Below are 22,097 nucleotides of genomic sequence, written 5' to 3' on the forward strand. Positions count from 1 at the left end.
GGAATCCCTAGCCCCCACTGGACCTTCACCAACGCATCTCCACCCAGCAGAACTCTGGGCATCTGACGTTAAAGTAAAAGACTGCCATAGGCTGATTTGGCTCTGGATGCACCACCAAGGACAGAGTGGAGTCAGGAGTTGGTCATTGGGAACATCGTGCACCATTTGGCCAGTCCTTGGACAGAGGCAAGAAGGCAGGGCTTAGTTCCCTAGGAGTCACACTCCTGGCAGCCAGACACACTGGATCCCAGCTCTGGTGTTACTAGCTCCTTGGTAGTCAGGTCCAGCCCCTTGTATTGCCCCACCTCCTGTCCTAGATGCACACTACCCTCCACTCTCCACACCAGAGGCTCGGACACACTACACCGGCCATGTCCTCCCACACTCATGTGGCCCTGGTGACTGGCTCAAACAAGGGTATTGGCCTTGCCATCGTGCGGGAGCTGTGTCGGCAGTTCTCGGGGGATGTGGTACTCACAGCCAGGGACGTAGCTCGTGGTCAGGCGGCGGTGAAGCAGCTGGAGGCAGAGGGCCTGAGCCCACGCTTCCACCAGCTGGACATCGATGACCTGCAGAGCATCCGGGTCCTGCGTGACTTCCTGTGCAAGGAGTATGGGGGACTGGACGTGCTGGTCAACAATGCGGCCATCATCACCAAAAGTAAGTGGATGGGAGTTCAAAGGATATAGCCTTGTGAGGGTTGCCAACATGGCCATGTTGAGGCTGTTGTTTGAACATCTCTGTGAGATCTAGAGTCTGCACCCCAGAGAGTAGGATGGACTGGTGGCCCCAGGGAATAGGTCTTTCCAGACTGACAAGCCTTTCCAGCCAGAGGGCCCCTGCCACACCTTTGGTCAGATGGTTTAGGACTGAGTCCAGATTTTCACAATATCACTCTCTTTGTACTTTGGAGCAGTTCAGTGAATTTTTTTTTTTTGTCTTTTGTCTTTCTAGGGCCACAACCGTGGCATATGGAAGTTCCCAGGCTAGGGGTCTAATCAGAGCTATTGCTTCCAGCCTATGCCAGAGCCATAGCAATGCCAGAGCCAAGCTGCATTTGTGACCTCCACCACAGCTCATGGCAATGTCAGATCCTTAACCCACTGAGTAAGGCCAGGGATCAAACCCACAACCTCATGGTTCCTAGTCGGATTTGTTTCCACTGCACCATGACAGGAACTCCCCCAGGTTAGTGAATTTTTAACTTATATTGACATTAACAAAATGTGGAAAAGAATGGGACACAGAGATCCCATATTTCCTCCCTTCACTTAGCCTCCCCTGATGGTATCAACTTATAGAACTCTACAGCATGATCAAGCCCTGAAATGCTCACTGGCACAATGCTGTGAAGTCATCCCAGACATTCATATTCATCAGAATACATTGCACAGGACTTCCCTTCTTGACTCAAATGCAGTGAACCCAAAAACGTGGCATGGAGACATGGTTTCACTCCGTGACTTCTCTCAGTAGATGAAGGATCCAGCTTTGCCATGAGACGTGGTGTAGGTCTCTGTCACGAATCAGATCCTGCCTAGCTTGGGCTGTGAGGTAGAATGGCAGCTACAGCTCCAATTCAACCCCTAACCTGGGAAATCCATATGCCTCGGGTGCAGCCCTAAAGAAATGGAAAAAACGAAAAAGAAGAAGAAAATGAATACATTAGACAAAAAACTTGAACTTTCTACAGATATACAAGAGACAAGAAATTATTAATACTCTTCTCTTTCTGCCCTAAAAGGTGACGACCCCACACTGTCTCATATTCGGGCAGAAATGATTATGAAAACCAACTTCGTGGGAACCCGAGATGTGTGCACCGAGCTTCTGCCGCTAATAAGACCCAAAGGTGAGTCTGAATGGAGCCCAAGATAAGGGGTTTCAGGCAAGATCTGGGCTCTGCCTGCCTCTGGCCTCCTCTGCGGTCCCAGCTCCCTCTCCTCTTCCACTTCACTGGCAGCAAGGCTGTGTCCCCACCTTTCCAGGTGCCTGAGGCCACAGGTCCTTCTACACAGTCCAACTGAGTCTTGCCTCGGTCCAGCTGCTCTTTGCACATCTGGCCCTTTCTTCTCTTCCCACCTTAACACAAAGGTCTCCTCTGAGAGCCCTTTAACTTGCTCCATGCCCGTCACAGCTGGGCTTCCCTTAGGACTCCACCCAGATCTTCTCACCCCTCCTTCCCGCTCACAGTGAACTGATTCACCTTTCGTCGTTGCTTGTTGGCTTTTTCTGATTCGGGTTTCGGGAGCCCAGACTACCATCAATTCATTATGCCCCCTAAGGCTTTCCCTTCATCTCTTCATTTCACGTTTTCTTTTGACTCCACCTGATAGAATATATTATACATATATTGCTTAAAAGATGCTACGTGAAATGCACACTTTGGCGTCTTGGCAAATTCAGGACATCCCATACCACCCTCAGGGTCAATAATTTACTAAAAGTACACAGAACTCAGCAAAAGTCTGTTAAACACACATGAGAGTGAATTAGGAAATAGAGATTAGCTCAGGTCAGCAGTGGTCAAGGTCTCATGGCACAGGGTCAAGAAAGACCAGGATGGAGTTGCCACATGTCCTCTCCCAGCAGATCCTGGGGAAAGCACGAGTTTCTCCCTGAAACAATAGGAGAGAGCACTTGTGGAGAACTGCCCACCTGGGAGTTCACCCAGGCATCAGGGTCCAGTGGCCTTGCTGCTGGTGGGTCACCTAGGCATGGCCCACTGCCCTCTTGGCTGACCTGACTCTCCAGACCCTCCTGAGGTCCAGCTCATACCAGGTAGCCCAAGGCCCCAGCATACTCACCTGCTAACATACATTATGGAGCCTGACCCTAGGCACCAAATGAGCAAGGCCAGTCTTCCCAGGCAGGACGTGCTAAGGGTTGAACATTTCTTCCCCATTTCCCTGGCCAAGGGCTGAGGTTTCCTGTGGCCAAGCTTAGGCCTTTCCTTAGAGAGGGCACCCCATGGAACTTTCCTAAGGAAGTCTTGCATCCAAAGGATCATCAGGCAACCACATTTAGTACAAACTTTATTCAACAAATAGACCAACAATATCACAATTATACCTAACACGTGCAGGAGCCCGCCTGGGGGCGGGGTAGTTTTAAAGGTGCAGATAATCCATCCTATAAAGCCACTACTTCCATTTCATGTGTTTCTGCTCATTGGATTCTCCCCTTAATCAACTGCTATTTGTGCCTTTATTAGCATACAACTGTTTCTTCAACTATTTGGTACATATTGAGCAATAAACCAAGGCATATAAAATTTTAAAGATTTTTTGGAAAAAAAAATATCTACTATTTGAATCTGAAATCACCAAACCAGAAGTGGCGAGGATGCTTCTGCCCACAGGTAGAGAGGGACACATGATTATGGAGAGAAAACTGAAAGAAAGTAAGGAGGTTATGGACTGTGTGCAGCTTCAGAAACTTGGTGGCTCTTTGTCAATGGTGGTCCTAAGGTTTCAAATGTGTCACCTTGAGACATTTACAGGCTCATACTCTGGACTGCTACCATAACCCACCAGGGGACTAAAGCCACTCAAACAAATGGCCACCTTGTTAAATCAATTTACAACATGGGAAGCTGCTGCTCCTCAGCTCCCCCCGATTTTCATCAACTACCCATTTTCCATCAGTGTGACAACCAGAGGAGACTGTCACTCAGTCTCCCAGGACACTTGACCCTCAACATCAGTACCTGCCTTGACGCCTTAGACAGGGGTTCTCCCACCAGGGTGGAAAAGCCAGGTCCAGAAACAGCATCTCATCTCAGCAGGGCACAATATAACTTCCTAGGCCTGCCACCTCCAGCCCAAATTCCCAGCTCTGTGTCCAGACATGGCCTCAACAAGTCTGTCTCCTACACATCTCCCCTCCTTCTGACTGGCTGGCAGAGGAAACATTCAGGGGCCTTGGAGTCTCAGAAGATGCTAGAGTCTTAGGAACAATGAGCCAACTCCTACCTTGGGGCTGCACCCATTTCCACTCCCCTCCTGCACCCAAAAAGACACTGCAAGGAACCACACCTGAGGACAGTCCCTCCATAGTATCTGCACCTCCTCACCCAGGAAGACCTGCTTCTGATGGCCCCTATCATGTCCTACTCTCATTCCCTCTTAAGGTCCCTTTGAATCTCTCAGTGGCATGCTCACTGGGCATCTCCGAAATAATCAGATTCCACTGCCCCTCTCTGTCCTCCAATAGCCAGGACTGGAGGCATTACTCGTGAGCTGAGAAAAACTCAAACCCAGAAAAAAATGCATGAAATTCAGACCCTGAAATGAATGCTTTTAGCTTATTCTGACTGAGCCTCCCAAGATGAATGCTGTCTGATCCCCTAGGAACTGCCATTCATAAACCCACAGGCCCTTGGCAGGTCAAGACACACCTGTCCTAGAGCACTGGCCAAGTGACCATAGACCCTCAGGTGGCCCCAAAGGAGGCCACTCTCCTGAGTGCAGCGAGGACTCCTCTTATTTTCTGAGCATTTTCCTCCATACACCAGTTTCCCTTTCTTATGGGAATCTGGGCACTGCCCTCCCCACTAGGGCATTTCTTTCCCTGACATCATCCTGGACATGACAACAGAACAAGCTCCAAGTCAGTTTATGTCCTTCTCTCATAGAGGCAGCCTTACTTCATCTACCATCAGACTGCACACTGATTCTGAGTTGGACATTTTGAGTCCAGCATCCTAGGAAACTGGGTATTTGTCATTCTGGTGTTCACTTCTCTAGGTAACAATCTGTGTTCTATTGTAGGCAGAGTGGTGAATGTGTCTAGCACTGAGGGTGTCAGAGCCCTTAACGAGTGCAGCCCTGAATTGCAGCAGAAGTTCAAGAGTGAGACCATCACAGAGGAGGAGCTGGTGGGGCTCATGAACAAGTTTGTGGAAGACACAAAGAACGGGGTGCACAGGAAGGAGGGATGGAGTGATTCGACCTACGGAGTGACAAAAATTGGGGTCTCTGTGTTGTCCAGGATCTATGCCAGGAAACTGAGTGAGCAGAGAGCAGGGGACAAGATCCTCCTGAATGCCTGCTGCCCAGGGTGGGTGAGAACTGATATGGGGGGACCCAAAGCCCCCAAGAGCCCAGAGGAAGGAGCAGAGACCCCCGTGTACCTGGCCCTTTTGCCCTCGGATGCTGAGGAGCCTCACGGTCAGTTTGTATGTGAGAAAAAAGTTGTAGAGTGGGGTGTTCTCCCACAGTGCTTCCCATGGGTCACTGCATAATTTGTGTCCTGATTTCCCCAAAAGAGACTTATACTGTCAAAAATAGCCCTATGCAAAAATGAAAAAGAAAATAAAGAATCAAAATATCTCTATTAAGTCCCCACTTGGAGAGGACTGCTCATTCTGTGAAGGCTTATGTCATTACTTCTGATCCCAAGGAAGGGAAAAAAAGAATGGATGTCAAATAAAGTGAAACACCAAAAGATGAATAAATGGCTCTTCATAAAGGTCCATATGTGCCGACTGTTCCTATGCTAAAAATGCGCAGACATCGAAGAGACCAAAATGTAGTTCAAGAGAAGTGGCGGGATAATTGGGACAACCGCCATTATGGATCCAGTCAGACAGGAAATCCATTGAGCTTTGAGGGACCAAGTGGGCTCTGTTGCAGCTACTCAGATCTGCCTTTGAGCAGGAAAGTCACCAGAGAGGGGCCATAAATCAAGGAGCATGGTGACATAGAGACCGTGGGCTTTAGCTCAGCAGCCACAAGGATGACTTGGCAGCATCACAGAGGGAAAAGGCAATAGTTCACACCTATTAACTCCACATTCCCAGTCCATCCCACTCCCTCCCCCTCCCCCTCCCCGTCATCGTTGGCAAGCACAGTGTGTTCTCCAAGTCCATGAGTTTCTTTCCTATGGAAAGTTTCATTTGTGCGGTATATTAGATCCACATATAAGTGATACCGTATGGTATTTGTCTTTCTCTCTCTGGTTTACCTCACTTAGTATGAGAGTCTCTAGTTCCATCCATGTGGCTGCAAATGGCATTCTTCTGTTCTTTTTCACGGGTGAGTATTCCATGGCATACACACACACACACACACACACACAGATCGATCACATCTTCTTAATCCATTCATCTGTCGATGGACATTTAGGTTGTCTCCACGTCGGGGCTATTGTGAGTAGTGCTCCAGTGAACACACGGGTGCCGGTGTATTTTTCAAGGAAAGTTTTCTCCAGATGTATGCCCAAGAGTAGGATTGCTGGGTCATATGGTACTTCTCCATTTAGTTTTCTGAGGTACCCCCATACTGGTTTCCATATAGGTGTACAAATTTACATTCTCACCAACAGTGTAGGGGGTACCCTTTTCTCCACACCCTCTCCAGCATTTATAATGCTTGACTTGATAATGATGGGCATTCTGACAGGCGCACGGTGGTACCTCATAGTAGTTTTGATTTGCATTTCCCTAATAATTAGAGATGCTGAGCATGTTTTTCATGTGCTTCTTGGCCATCCACATGTCTTATTTGGAAAAAGGTATATTCAGGTCTTTTCCCCAATTTTCATTTGGGTCGTTGGGTTGTTTGTTGGTTGGTTGGTTTGCTTTCTGCTGTTGAGTTTTTTAAGGTGATTGTATCTTTTAGTGATGAAGCCCTGTCAGTTGCATCGTTGGAAACTATTTTCTGCCATTCTGCAAGGTGTCTTTTGGGGTTTTTCATGGTATCCTCTGCTGTGCCAAAGATTGTCAGTTTGATTAGTCCCATTGGTTTATTTTTGCCTTTATTTCTGTTGCCGTGGGAGACTGACCTAAGAAAATTTTGTACGGTTGACAGCAGAGAGTATCTTGCCTATGTTCTCTTCATGGAGTTTTATGGTGTCTTGTCTTACGTTTAAGTCGTTAAGCCCCCATTTTGAATTTACTTTTTGTGCATGGTGTGAGAGTGTGTTCCAGTTGCATGGATTTATGTGCAACTGTCCAGTTTTCCCAGCACCACTGTCTCTTTCCTGTCCATATTCTTGCCTCTTTTGTTGACGATGAATTGACCATAGTTGTCTGGGCTCATTTCTGGATTCTCTATTCTGTTCCATTGGTCTGTATGTCTGTTTTGGAACCAGGACCACACTCTCTTGCTTACTGTAGCTTTGCAATACTGCCTGAAGTCTGGGAGAGTTATGCCTCCTGCTTGGTTTTTGTTCCTCGGGATTGCTTTGGCAATTCTGGGTCTCTCATGGTTCCCCATAAATTTTTGGATTCTTTGTTCCACTTCAGTGAAAAATGTCATGGGGAGCGTGATGGGGATTGCATGGAATCTGTAGGCTGCTTTGGGTAGCATGGCCATTTTTACAAGGTTAATGTGTCCGACCCAGGAGCGTGGAAGGTCTTTCCCTTTCTTTGCATCCTCTTTAATTTCCCTCACTAATGTTTTATACTTCTCAGCATATAAGTCTCTCACCTCCTTGGTCAGGTCAATTCCCGGGTATTTGATTTTGGGGGGTGCAACTTGAAAAGGTATTGTATTTTTGCATTCCTTTTCTAGAATTTCACTGGGAGTCTACAGACATGCGACTGATTTCTGAATGTTAATCCTGTATCCTATTACTTTGCTGATTTTTTTTGATCAGTTTGAGTAGTTTTGGGGTTAAGCCCTTAGGGTTTTCTCTGTATAGTATCGTGTCATCTGCACACAGTGACAATTTCACCTCTTCTCTTCCCATTTACATACTCTTTATTGCTTCTGTTTGTCTAATGGCTGTGTCTCCAGCTTCCGAAATACTAAGTTGAATAAAAGTGGTGAGAGTGGGCATCCTTGTCTTGTTCCAGATTTGAATGTGTAAGACACAAAAAACAGGGTACACAAGAAGGAGGGCTGGGGAGATCTGATCTATGGAGTGATGAAAATTGGGGTCACTGTGCTGTCCAGGATCTATGCCAGGAAACTGAGTGAGCAGAGAGCAGGGGACAAGATCCTCCTGAATGCCTGCTGCACAAGGTGGGTGCAAACTGACATGGGGGGACCCAAAACCCCCAAGAGCCCAGAAGAAGGAGCAGAGACCGCTGTATACCTGGACCTTTTGCTCTCAGATGTTGAGGGGCCTCATGGTCAGTTTGTTTCTGACAAAAAAGTTGTAGAATGGGGTGTTCCCCCTGAGAGCTACCCCTGGGTCAATGAATAATTTGTGTCCTGATTTCCCCAAAAGGGTACATACACTGTCAAAAACAGCCCTATGCAAAAATGAAAAAGAAAATAGAGAACCAAAATGTCTCCACTGAGTCCCCACTCGGAGAGGGCTGCTCATTCTGTGCAGGCTTATGTCATTACTTCTCTGACCCCAAGGAAGGGAAACATGGAGTAGATGACAAATAATGTAAACCAATCAAGAGATGAATAGGAGTTCCTGTCGTGGCGCAGTGGTTAACGAATCCGACTAGGAACCATGAGGTTGCGGGTTCGGTCCCTGCCCTTGCTCAGTGGGTGACGATCCAGCGTTGCTGTGAGCTGTGGTGTAGGTTGCAGACGCGGCTCGGATCCGCGTTGCTGTGGCTCTGGCGTAGGCCGGTGGCTACAGCTCCGATGGACCCTAGCTGGGAACTCCATATGCGGGAGCGGCCAAGAAATAGAACAAAAAAAAAAAAAAAAAAAAAAAAAAAAAAAAAAAAAAAAAAAAAAAAAAAAAAGAGATGAATAAATGGCTCTTCATAAAGGTCCACGTGTGCCGACTGTTCCTATGCTAAAAAGGCTCAGACATGGAAGAGACCCAAAGGTAGGTCAAGAGAAGCGCGAGCATAACTTGGGACAACCCCCGTTATGGATCCGGTCAGACAGGAAATCCACTGAGCTTTGTGGGTCCAAGTGGGCTCTGCTGCAGCTACTCAGATCTGCCTTTGCAGCAGGAAAGTCGCCAGAGAGGGTTCATAAACCGAGGAGCATGGTGACATTGAGACCGTGGGCTTTAGCTCAGCAGCCAGCAGTGTAACACGGGCAGCATCACAGAGGGAGGATATTTGCTCTGGTGTCTTTAAACCCCAAATTCAATGGGACAAGAGCAACTGTGTAGTTGAAGGAGGGGGCACTTTTATGAAAGATGCGGACCTAAGAGAATCAGAGCCGGCAGGGAAGAGGGAGTGTGCAGGTGTGTTGGTGGATAGGAGAGATTGTGGTCCAGTCTATGCAGGGAGGGTGTGTTGTTTGTACAAGACCAAAGGCTCAGGAAGCCTGCAACATCGCTAATGAGTAAACTTCTTTATACACGTCCACTCGTGCAGACTCTGAAATGCTAAAGCAGCTCACTTGTTCATACGGGTTGAATCTAGTGTAGAGGACATTCGGGTGAGTAGAATTCCCTCAAACTGCTATTTAAGCATCTGGAACCAAAGGGTCCTGGCTGTGCCACCTTCCTGCCTGATCTTGGTCAAATGCCACGTCTACTGGATCCCCTCAATTGTAAAGTGGGGGTCACAGTTATAGGATTGCTGGGAAGATCCGTGTCAGGATATAAGTGACAGTGTTCAAAACTCAGGGGACGTGCCAAGTGCCCTCTGTCACAAGGCCCTGTACGAGGGTGCCAACACCACCTGGGGCAGCAAAATGAAGCTTTTTCCTGCCCAACACCAAGCCTCGCCTCCCCGGGGCCCCAGGAATTGTTCACCACATCCCCTCCATTCACAGAAGCACTCCATATCCAAGTCCACAAAAATAACATGTAATTAAATATATCACGTATTAACCTGAAATAAACCAAGCCAAAAGGTAGGCACTTCCAGCAACCCGAAGATTTAGGAAAACATTAAATAAACATTCTCATCAGGGGCTTGGCACAGGAGGAGCTTCACAAACACCCCCACTCCTGGGGCAACACTGGGAATCCCACAGAGTGCGTACCCTGCCCACACAAAGTCGCATCACTGGACCACTTTCTCTCATTCACAGTCCTGAATTCCTCCTAAGGAAGCTCCAGAAACTCTCTCCTCAGAAGCAAGCATCCTTAGTAATGTTTTCAATCTTTGCATTAAAGAAAAGCAATCCCTGCCATTCTCGAGGGAGTGATGGCCCCAGCCCAAGATAATGAATCTTCACTCCCTTTCCTCCTTTTGGAGATCTGCCCACCAAATTTTTTCTGGTCAACCACCAGGAATCCCTAGCCCCCTACTGACCCTTCACCCACCCATCTCCACCCTTCCAATCCGTGTGCAACTCAGAGGTAAGATCGAAAGACAGTGCTTTGCAGGTTTGGCTCTGGCGGCAGAACCAAGGAGGGGGTGGACTCAGGACTCAGTTATTAGGACCCTACTCCAACATTTGGCCCTCCTTGGAGGGAGGGAAGAAGGCAGGGATTAGTCCCCTAGGAGTTATAGCCCTGCTGCCAGACACGCTATCCCAGCTCCTGTCTAACTGGCCTCTCTGTTACTAATTCCTGCTTGTTGAAAACCTGCACCTCCTGCCCGAGACTCACACCACCCTCCGCTCTCCACACCAGAGCCCCACAAACACCACACCAGCCATGTCTTCCCACACTCTACTGGCTCTGGTGACGGGGGCAAACAAGCCTATTGGCTTTGCTATTGTGCGGGACCTGTGCCGGCAGTTCGCCGGGGACGTGGTGCTCACAGCAAGGGACGTGGCACGAGGCCAGGCAGCCGTGAAGCAACTGCCAGCCAAGGGCCTGACCCGCGCTTCCACCAGCTGGACATCATAGACCTGCAGAGCATCCGTGCCCTGTGTGACTTCCTGCACAGGGAGTATGGCGGGCTCGACATGCTGGTCAACAACGTGGCCATCGCCTTCCAGTGTAAGTGGATGTGAGCTCAAAGGATACAGCCTTCTGAGGGGGGCCAGCCTGGCTGGGTCGGGGCTACTGCCTGAATGTCCACCGTGGGACCTCGAACCTGTTCCCTGGAGAGGGGGATGGACTGATGTCCACAAGGAGCAGAATTCCTCCAGACTGACAAAATTTCCCAGCCATAACGCCCCTCCAATACTTTTGATCAGATTGGTAGGAACTGAGTCCAGGTTTTCACAGGATCACTCTGAACTGTGGAGCTTTGGGTGTTTATTTGGTTTTTTTTGTTTTGTTTTGTTTTTAAGTTATGTTCCCTTGGGTGTTTCCATCATGGCAGAGCAGAAACAAATCCAACTAGGAACCATGAAGTTGTGGCTTCTGTCCCTGGCTTCGTTCAGTGGGTGAAGGATCTGGTGTTGCCATGAGCTCTGGTGTAGGTCACAGACATGGCTCAGATCCTGCGTTGCTGTGGCTGTGCTGTAGGTCAGCAGCTGTAGCTCCAAGTCCACCCCTAGCCTGAGAACCTCCATATGCCAAATGTACGGCCCTAAAAAGCAAAAAAAAAAAAATATATATATATATATATGTTTCCTTAATTATTAACTTCCTTTGAAATAAACAAAATACTGCAAAGAAGGAGACACATAGATCCCATACATGCTCCCTTCGCTTATTCTCCCACAATGGTACCATCTCACAAAACCGTAACAGCATGTTCACTTTCTGAACACTCACTGGCACAACGCTGTTAACTAGCCCCAGACATTACTTAATATGCATCAGAATACAGGGTACAGAAACTATCGATATGTGCATTTTTACATAAGGCTACTATTAATTAGCTCCTTTCTCTTTCTGCCCTAAAAGTGGAGGATCCCACACTGTTTCATATTCAGGCAGAACTGACTATGAAAACCAACTTCTTGGGAACCCGAGATGTGTGCACAGAGCTTCTGCCTCTAATAAAACCTCAAGGTGAGTCTGATTGGATCCCAAGCTCTAGTGTTCCTCGCAAGATCTGAGCCTTGCCTGCCTCTGGCCTTCTCTGCAGGCCCAGCTCCCTCTCCTGCTCAGCGTCACTGGCCTCGAGGCTGTGTCTCCACCTGGGCAGGTGTCCTGGGGCCATAGGTCTCTTTACACTATCAAGGTCCAGCTGCTCTTCATTCCTCTGGCTGTTTCATCTCTTCTATTTCAGTCACAATGCTCCTACGAAAGGCATTTACCTTCCTCTGTGCCACTCACACGTGGAGTTTACTTAGGAGTCAGCTCCAGACCTTCTCTCCCCACCTCCCACTCTCACAGTGATCTGGTTCGCTGTTTCACTTTGCTGGTTGGCTTTTGCTGACTCAGGTTTGGGTAGCTACCATACCATCAAATCGTCATTCTCCCTAAAGCTTTTTCTACATCTCTTCACCTGGGTTTTGCTTTTGTCTCCTACCGACAGGATACATTATATATTTATTTATTGGTTGGTAGAAGCTGAGCTAAATGTACACTTCTTGGTCCTGACAAGTTCAGGGGGTCCCTAGACCACCCACAATGTCAAGAATTCACTAGAAAGAAACAGAACTCACCAACAAGCTGTTAAGTACAAATGCCAGTGAATTAGGAAGTGGAGACTGGCTCAGGTCAGCAGGGATCAAGGCCTCATGGCACAGGTCCAGCAAAGACCAGGATGGAGCTGCCACATGTCCTCACCCAGCACATCTTGGAGGAAGCACGTGTTTCTCCCTGAAACAATAGGAGACCGCACATGTGGAACATTGCCCACCTGGGAGCTCACCCTGGCCTTGGTGTTCAGTGGCCTTGGTGCTGGTGGGTCACATAGGCATGGCCCACTGCCCTCTTGGCTGACCTGACTCTCCAGACCCTCCCAAGGTCCAGCTCATACCAGGTAGCCCAAGGCCACAGCAGAGTCACCTGCTAACACAGATTATGGAACCTGACCCTAGACACCAAGTGAGCAAGGCCAGTCTTCTCAGGCAGGATGTGCTAAGGGTTTCGCACGTCCGCCCAGGTTCTCTGGCGAAGGGCTGAACAATCGTTGGACAAGCTTAGGCCCTTCCTTACAGAGAGCAGCCCCTGGTGCTTTCCTAAGGCTCTCTTATGTCCAAAGGATCGCGGAGCAACTAAATTTAGTACAGAACTTATTTAGTGAATAAAGCAATATTATCAGAAATAGGCCTGGTATTTAGAGGAGCTGGCTTGGGGGAAGGGTAGTTTTGGAAGGGCAGATGATCTTACTTATCAAGCCACCACTTACATTTTCATGTGTTGGTACTAATTGTATTCTCCTTTTAATCAACCGCTTTTGTTCTGTGCCTTTATTGGCATACAACCCTTTGTTCAACTGTTCAGTATATGTTAAGCAATAAAACAAGGCATATAAAATTTTAAAGCTTTTTTTTTTTTTTTGGTCTTTTTGCTATTTCTTGGGCCGCTCCCGCGGCATATGGAGGTTCCCAGGCTAGGGGTCCCATCGGAGCTGTAGTCTCCAGCCTACACCAGAGCCACAGCAACGCAGAATCCAAGCCGCGTCTGCAACCTACACCACAGCTCATGGCAACGCCGGATCGTTAACCCACTGAGCAAGGGCAGGGACCGAACCCACAACTTCATGGTTCCTAGTCAGATTCGTTAACCACTGCGCCACGACGGGAACTCCAAAATTTTAAAGCTTTTTTAAGGAAAAAAATCTACTATTTGAATCAAAAAGCACCAATCTGGAAGTGGTGAGGCTGTTTCTGCCCACAGGGAGTAAGGAAGACATGATTGTGGAGAGAACACTGAAAGAAAGCAAGGAGATTATGGAATGTCTGGAGCATCTGGCACCTGGTGGCTATTTGTGCCTGGTGGGCCTTAGGTTTCATTATGTCACCATGAGGCACTTACAGGCTCAGATTCTGGACTGCTACCATAACCCACCAGGGGACTAAAGCCACTCAATCAAATGGCCTCCTCGTTAAATCGATTTACAACATGGAAAGTTGCTGCTGCTCAACTCCCCCCAATTTTCGTCATCAACACTCATTTTCCATCGGCGTGACAACCAGAAGAGACTGTCACTCAGTCTCCCAGGACACTTGACCCTCAACATCAGTATCTTCCTTGATGCCTTAGACCAGGGTTCTCCCACCAGGGCGGAAAAGCCAGGTCCAGAGACAGCATCTCATCTCAGCAGGACACAATGTAACTTCTTAGGGCTCCCACCTGCAGCCCCACTTCCCAGCTTTGTGTCAGGACGTGGCCTCAAGTCTGTCTCCTACCCATCTCCCCTCTTTCTGACGTGCTTGCAGATGAAACACTCTCTATCTTTGTGCCTGAGAAGATGCTAGTCTTATTAACAAAAATCCCATCCCTGCCTTAAAACGGCAACCATTTCTACTCCCCTCATGGACCCAAAGAGCCATGACAAATAACCACACCTGAGTACAATCCATCAACAATATCAAAACCTCCCCACCTGGGAAATAGTTCTTCTGATGGAAATGAAAATGTCCTACTCTCATTCCCTCTTAAGGTCCCTTTGACTCTCAGAGTGACATGCTTAGTTGGCATATTTTTTTTTTGGTACAAAAGTATTCAAATAAGCTTTATTTGTAACACCCAAAAGTGGAAAACATCCCAAAGATCCTAACATAGAATGATGGATCAACAAGATGTGGCATATTCATGCAAAAGAATACTACTCAGCAATAAAAAAAAATAAACTATTGGCATGCAACCATAAAACTAAATCTCAAAAATACTATGTGGACCAAAAGAAGCCAGGCGTGGCAGGATGGAGGGGGAAATGTACATACTCTGAAATTTCTTTTTTCAAAACCCCCAGCTCATCCCCCATCCCACATCTGGTCTCATTTGGAAAACATAAGTATTTCAAAGTCTGTGAGTCAGTATCTGTTCTGCAAAGAAGTTCAGTATGTCCTTTTTTTAGATTCCACATGTAAGTGATAGCATACGATGTTGGTGTCCCACTGTCTGATTTCACTTAGCATGATAATTTCTAGGACCATCCATGTTGCTAAAAATGCCAGTATTTCATTCCTTTTAAGGGCTGAGTAACATTCCATTGTGTATATGTACCACCTCTTCTTGATCCACTCCTCTGTCGATGGACATTTAGGTTGTTTCCATGTCTTGGCTATTGTAAATGGTGCTGCGATGAACATCGGAGTACATGTGTCTTTGTGAGTCGTGGTTTTCTCTGGATAGATGCCCAGGAGAGGGATTGCTGGATCAAAGGGTAGTTCTATTTTGAGTGTTCTGAGGAATCTCCATATGGTTTTCCACAGTGATTGCACCAATTTACAATCCTACTAACAGTGTAAAAGTGTTTCTTTTTCTCCACATCCTCGCCAACACTTATGTTTGTAGATTTTTGGATGATGGCACTTCTGGCTGGTGTAAGGTGGTACCTCATAAGAGATTTTGATTTGCATTTCTCTAATAATGACTGATGTTGAACATCTGTTCATGTGTTCTTTGGCCATCCATATGTCTTCTTTGGAGAATTGTCTGTTTAGATCTTCTGGCCATTTTTTGAAGGGGTTATTTCTTTTTTTGGTATGGAGCTGTAGGAGGTATTTATAAATTTTGGAGATTAATTGCTTGTCCATTGATTCATTTGCAAAGATTTTCTCCCATTCTCTGGGTTGTCTTTTTGTTTTGTTTAGGGTTTCCTTTGCTGTGAAGAAACTTTTAAGTTTAATTAAGTCCCATTTGTTTATTTTTGTTTTTACTGTCATTACTCAAAGAGGTGGATCTGAGAAGATGTTGCTGTGGTTTATGTCAGAGAGTGTTTGGCCTCTGGTTTCCTCTAAGAGTTTTATAGTGTCTGGCCTTATATCTAGGTCTTTCATCCATTGCGAGTTTCTTTTTGTGTATGGTGTTAGGGAGTGTCCTAATTTCATTCTTTTCCATGTGGCTGTCCAGTTTTCCCAGCACCACTTATTCAAGGGGCTGTCCTTTCTCCATTGTCTATTCTTGCCTCCTTTGTCATAGATGAGTTGGCTGTAGGTGCGTGGATTTAATTCTAGGCTTTCTATCCTGTTCCATTGATCTATATTTCTATCTTTGTGCCAGTACCACATGGTTTTGATGACAGCTGCTTTGTAGTATAGTCTGAAGTCCAGGAGCCTGATTTCTCCAGCTCCATTTTTCCTTCTCAGGGTGTCTTTGGCAATTCTGGGTCTTTTGTGCTTCCAAACACACTTTAAAATATTTTGTTCACATTCTGTGGAAAACGTCCTTGGTGATTTGATAGGGATTGAATTGAATCTGTAGATTGCCTTGGATGGTATAGTCATTTTGATAATATTGACTCTTCCAATCCAAGAGCATGGTATGTCTTTCCATCTATTTGTGTCATCTTTGATTTCTTTCATCCGTGTCTTATAGTTTTCAGAGTACAGGTCTTTTGTCTCTTTAGGTAGGTTTACTCCTAGGTATTTTATTCTTTTTGATGAAATGGTAAATGAGATTGTTTCACTAATTTCTCTTTCTGATCTTTCGTTGTTAGTGTATAGAAATGCAGCTGATTTCTGTGCATTAATTTTGTATCCTGTGACATTGCCAAATTCATGGATGAGCTCTAACAGTTTTCTGGTAGCAATTTAGGATTCTCTAGGTATAGTATCATGTCATCTACAAATAGTGATAGTTTTACTTCTTCCTTTCCAATTTGGATTCCTTTTATTTCTTTTACTTCTCTGATATTGCCATGGCTAGGACTTCCAGAACCATGTTGAAGAGTAGTGGTGAGAGCAGACATCCTTGTCTTGTTCCTGATCTCAGTGGGAGTTCTTTCAGCTTTTCACCATTGAGAATGATGGTAGCTCTGGGTTTGTTCGTATATGGCTTTTATTATGTTGAGGTAGGTTCCCTCTATGCCCCCTTTCTGAAGGGTTTTTATCAGAAATGGGTGTTGGATTTTGTCAAAGGCTTTTTCTGCGTCTATTGAGAGGATCATATGGTTTTTATTCTTCAGTTTGTAAATGTGGTGTATCACACTAATTGATTTGTGGATAGTGAAGAACCCTTGCATCCCTGGGATAAATCCCACTTGATCATGGTGTACAATCCTTTTAATGTATTGTTGGATGCGGTTTGCTAGTATTTTGTTGAGGATTTTTACATCAGTGTTCATCAGTGAAATCGGCCTGTAGTTTTCTTTTTTTGTGGAGTCTTTGTCTGGTTTTGGTATCAGGGTGATGGTGGCCTCATAGAATGAGTTTGGGAGTATCCCTTCCTCTGCAATTTTTTTTTGAAATAGTTTCAGAAGGACAGGTGTTAACTCTTCTCTAAGTGTTTGATAGAATTCACCTGTGAAGCCATCTGGTCCCGGACTTTTGTTGGTTGGAAGTTTTTAAATCATGGTTTCAATTTCAGTTCTCATGATGGGTCCATTCATCTTTTCTATTTCATCTTGGTTTAGTCTTGGAAGATTGTACTCTTCTAAGAATTCATCCATTTCTTCTAGGTTTTCTGTTTTATTGGCATGTAGTTTCATATAGTATTCCCTTATGATCCTTTGTATTTCTGTGATGTTTGTTGTTACTTCTTTTTCCTTTATAATTTTATCGATTTGGGTCCTCTCTCCTTTTTGATGAGTCTGGCTAGGGTTTATCAATTTTGTTGATCTTTTCAAAGAACGAAATTTTAGTTTCATTGATCTTTTCTATGGCTTTCTTCATTTATATTTCATTGATTTCTGCTCTGATCTTTATGATTTCTTTCCTTCTACTAACTTTATATCTTGTCTGTTCTCTCTCTCTCACTGCTTTAGATGTAAAGTTAGGTTGTTTATTTGAGCTTTTTCTTGTGTCCTGAGGTAGGCTTGTACTGCCATAAACTTCCCTCTTAGAACTGCTTTTGATGCATCCCATAGGTTTTGGAGTGTCATATCTTTGTTGTCATTTGTTTTGAGGTATTTTTTTAATTTCCTCTTTGATTTCTTTAGTTATCAATTGGTTGTTTAGTAGCATGTTGTTTAGTCTCCAAGTGTTTGTGTTTTTTGCAGATTTTTTTTTCTTGTTATTGATTTCCAGTCATATAAAGTAGTGTTTGGAAAAGATGCTTGATATGATTTCAATTTTCTTAAAGTTACTGAGGCTTGACTTGTGGCCTAGAATGTGATCAATCCTAGAGAATGTTCCATGGGCACTTGAGAAGAATGTGTATTCTGTTGCTTTTGGATGGAATGTCCTATAAATATCTATTACATCCATCTTGTCTAATGCCTTCATTTAGGGCCTGTGTTTCCTTGTTCATTTTCCATCTGGATGATCTATCCATTGCTGTAAGTGGGGTGTTAAAGTCCCCTGCTATGATTGTCTTATTGTCAATTTCTCTTTTTAAGGTTGTTTACAGTTGTGTTATATATTGAGGTGATCCTATGTTGGGTGCATATATATTTACAACTGCTATATCTTCTTCTTGGATTGATCCTTTGATCATTATGTAATGTCCTTCTGTATCTTATAATATTCTTTATTTTACAGTCTATTTTGTCAGCATGAGTATTGCTACTCCAGCTTTCTTTTGAGTCCCATTTGCATGGAATGTTTTCATCCATCCTCTCACTTTCAATTTTTATGTGTCCCTAGAAGTGAAGTGGGTCTCTTTTAGACAGCATATATATGGGTTTTGTTTTTGTATCCATTCAGCCAGTGTATGTCTTTTGGTTGGGGTGTTTAGTCCATTCACATTTAAGGTAATTGTTGATATGTATGTTCTTATTGCTATTTTATTAACTGTTTTGGATTTGTTTTTCTTGCCCTTTTTTTCCCCTTCTTCTCTTGTTCTCTCCTCTTCTGGTTTGATGACAATCTTTAGTGTTGTATTTAAGTTGATTTTTTTAATTGTGTGTGTATCAATTGTAGATTTTTTGGTTTGCAGTTATTCTGAGGTTTTGATGTAAGAGTCTATATAGATATGAGATTGTTTTAAGTTGTTGTTCTCTTAATTGCAAGTACATCTCCAGTGTCCTGCATTTGTACCCACCTCTTCTCATGATTTCTGATTTTGGTGGCATAATTGTGCATGGATGATTTCATATCTTTACTGTATAGATACCTTTCCTGGTGAGCCTTGTCATTTGTGGAATTTTTGTTTCCTGGTGCTGTCTTTTCTTTTCTGCCTAGAGAAGTTCCTTTAGTATTTGTTGTAAGGCTGGTTTAGTGTTGCTAAATTCTCTTAGCTTTTGCTTATCTGTGAAGCTTTTGATTTCTCCTTCAAACCTGAATGAGAGCCTTGCTGGGTAAAGTAATCATGGTTGGAGGTTTTTTCCTTTCATCACATTAAGCATATCATGCCACTCTCTTCTGGCCTGCAGAGTTTCTGCTGAAAGATCTGCCAATAATCTTACCAGGGTTCCCTTGTATGTTATTTGTTTCTTTTTCCTAGCTGCTTTCAGTATTTTCTCTTTGTCTTTAATTTTGGTTAGTTTGATTAATATGTGTCTCAGGGTGTTCCTCCATGGGTTTATTTTATATGGTACTCACTGCACTTCCTGGATTTGAATGAGCAGTTCATTTTCCATATTAGGGATGTTTTCAGCTATTATCTCTTCAAATATTTTTTCTGTCCCCTTTCTCTCTCTCTTCTCCTTCTGCCACACATATAATATGGATGTTGGTGTGTTTAACATTCTCCCAGAGTTCTCTTAGACTGTCTTCATTTCTTTTCAATCTTTTTTCTCTTTTCTGTTCCACTTCAGTGATTTCCACTAGTCTGTCCTCCACCTCACTTATTCACCCTTCTGCCTCCTGTATTCTGCTGTTAGCTGCTTCTAATGATTTTTTTATTTCAGTTATTGTATTTTGCATCTTTGCTTGCTTAATTTTTAAATCTTGTATTTCTTTGCTCAATGTTTGCTGTAAATTATCAGTCTTTGCCTCCAGTTTATTTCCAATGTCTTGCATCATCTTCAACATCAACAGTCTAAAGTCTTTTTCCTGGAGGCTGAGGATCTCCTGACCACTTAGCTGATTTTCTGGGTTTTTTTTTTTTTTCTTTCTCCCTCACCAGAGTTATAGTTTTCTGTCTTTTCATTTTTATAGATTTTTGGTGTGGTGATCTTTTTACAGATAATAGAGTTGTAGCCTCTCTTACTTCTGATGTCTGCCCCCCTCATGGCTGAAGTTGGTACAGGGGCTTGCTGTAGGCTTCCTGATGGGAGGGACTGGTGCCTGCCCACTGGTAGGTGGGGCTGATTCCTATCCCTCTGGTGGGTGGGACTTTGTCTCTGGATGAGATTAGAGGCAGCTGTGTGCCTGGGGGCTCTATAGGCAGCCTGTTTACTGATAGGTGAGGCTGTGATCCCACCTGGATTATTGTTTGGCCTGGGGCTTCTCAGCACTGATGGGTGGAGACAGATTCTCCCAAAATGGCCACCTCTAGAGGAACACACACCGATGAATACTTCCGAGACCCTTGCCTTCAATGTCCTTCCCCCACAACAAGCCACAATCACCCCCTGTTTTCCCAGGAGATCCTCCAAGAACTGCAGTCAGGTCTGCCCCAGACTTCCACAGAGTCTCCACCCTTCACTGGGATCCAGTGCAGATGAAAGCCCATGTGTGCCCTTCAAGAATGGGGTCTCTGTTTCCCCCAGTCCTGTGTAGTTGCTGCACACAAGCCCCACTGGCCTTTAATGCCAGATGCTCTGGGGGCTCTTTCTCCCAATCCAAAATCCCCAGGCATGCGGACCTGATGTGGGGCTCAGAACTCTCACTCCTGTGTGTGAGTCTCTGTGATACAGTTATTTTCTAGACTGTAGGCTTCTCACCTGGTCTGTATGGGGTTGCTTGTATCACATAATCTCCCTTTCTACTTCTTTAATGTGGCCTCTTCTGGAGTAGGATATCTTTTGCAAAGTTTCCAGTCCATATGGTTGAAGGTTGTTAAGGATTTGGTTGTAATTCTGTTGTTTTTATGAGAGAAGGTGAGCCCCATTCCTACTATGCCACCACCTTAATCCCACTAGAGGGAATCTCTTAAATAGTCAGTTTACACTGACCTTGTCTGTCATCTTACAACCAGAACTTGAGTCAATATTCCTGAGCTAAGAAAATCCTAAACCTAGAGAAAACTTTACAAAATTCAGCCCCTGAGCTGATTGATTTTTTCCTTCCTCCATCTGAACCTTCCAAACCTGATGCTGCCTGATCACCTGGGAACTCTCAGTCATAAACTCACAGGCTCTTTGCTGGTCAACAGAGACCTATTCTAGAGCACTGACCAAGGGACCATAGACCCTCAGCTGGTCCCAAAGGAGGCCACTATCCTGAGTGCAGTGAGGACTCCTCTTATTTTCTGAGCATTTTCTTCCATACACCAATTAACTTTCATATGGAAATCCAGATGCTGCCCTGCACACTAGGGCATTTCTTTCTCTGACATCATCCTGGAAATGATGGCTAGAACAGGTTCCAAGGCAGTTTCATGTCCTTCTCTAATAGAGGCAGTCTTAATTCAATTTCTAACAAACTGGTCACAGATTCTCAAATGGAAATTTTGGATCCAACATCCCAGCAAATTTGATATTCATTCTTTGGGCACTCACATCTCTATGTAACAATTTGTGTTGTACTTTAGGCAGAGTGGTGACTGTTTCCAGCTATAAGAGTGTCAGAGTTCTTCATGACTGCAGCCCCAAATTGCAGCAGAAGTTCAAGAGTGAGACCATCACAGAGGAGGAGCTGGTAGAGCTCATGAACAAGTTTGTGGAATACACCAAGAATGGGATACACAGGAGGGAGGGCTGGTGTGATTTGATCTATGGAGTGACAAAAATCAGGGTCACCCTGCTGTCCAAGATCTATGCCAGGAAACTGAGTGAGCAGAGAGGAGGGGACAAGATCCTCCTGAATGCTTGCTGCCCAGTGTGGGTGAGAACTGACATGGCTGGACCCAAAGCCCCCAAGAGCCCAGAATAAGGAGCAGAGACTCCCATGTACTTGGCCCTTTTGCCCTCGGATGCTGAGGGGCTTCATGGTCAGTTTGTTTCTGACAAAAATAGTTGTAGAATGGGGTGTTCTCCCTCAGAGCTTCCCATAGATCAATTGATGTTACGTGTCCTGATTTAACCAAAACACCAATTACTGTATCAAAGGAATCCCTATGCAAAAAAAAAAAAAGCACCCAAAAATCAAAGTATCTCTATTAAGTCCACACGTGGTGATAGATGTGAATTTTGTGATACCTGTCATGATTTCCTCAGTGACCCCAAGGGAGGTAAAATGGAATGGATTCCAAATGATGAATAAAAATCAATAGATGAATAAACCCTTCTTTATAAAGTTCCATGTGTGCACACTATTCATATCCTGAACCCA

The 22,097-nt window shown here is 45.0% G+C and overlaps 1 protein-coding gene and 1 pseudogene across 1 annotated transcript; both read left to right on the forward strand.

The window, feature by feature from the left end:
* LOC110256483 (carbonyl reductase [NADPH] 1-like) lies at positions 1 to 5,795 on the forward strand. The gene is made up of 3 exons (XM_021070961.1): positions 1 to 660; positions 1,745 to 1,852; positions 4,773 to 5,795. Exons 1-3 carry the CDS (start codon positions 318 to 320, stop codon positions 5,243 to 5,245), a joined length of 924 nt encoding a protein of 307 aa, XP_020926620.1. The 5' UTR covers positions 1 to 317; the 3' UTR covers positions 5,246 to 5,795.
* LOC110256280 lies at positions 10,480 to 21,828 on the forward strand (annotated as a pseudogene).

This window comes from Sus scrofa, chromosome 13 (assembly GCF_000003025.6).
Source record: "Sus scrofa isolate TJ Tabasco breed Duroc chromosome 13, Sscrofa11.1, whole genome shotgun sequence".
Taxonomy (NCBI): Eukaryota; Metazoa; Chordata; class Mammalia; order Artiodactyla; family Suidae; genus Sus; species Sus scrofa.

Coding starts and splice junctions, on each gene's coding strand:
- LOC110256483 (XM_021070961.1), top strand. CDS start 318: ATGCACACTACCCTCCACTCTCCACACCAGAGGCTCGGACACACTACA. Junction 661..1,744: donor TGCGGCCATCATCACCAAAA/GTAAGTGGATGG, acceptor CTGCCCTAAAAG/GTGACGACCCCACACTGTCT. Junction 1,853..4,772: donor GCCGCTAATAAGACCCAAAG/GTGAGTCTGAAT, acceptor GTTCTATTGTAG/GCAGAGTGGTGAATGTGTCT.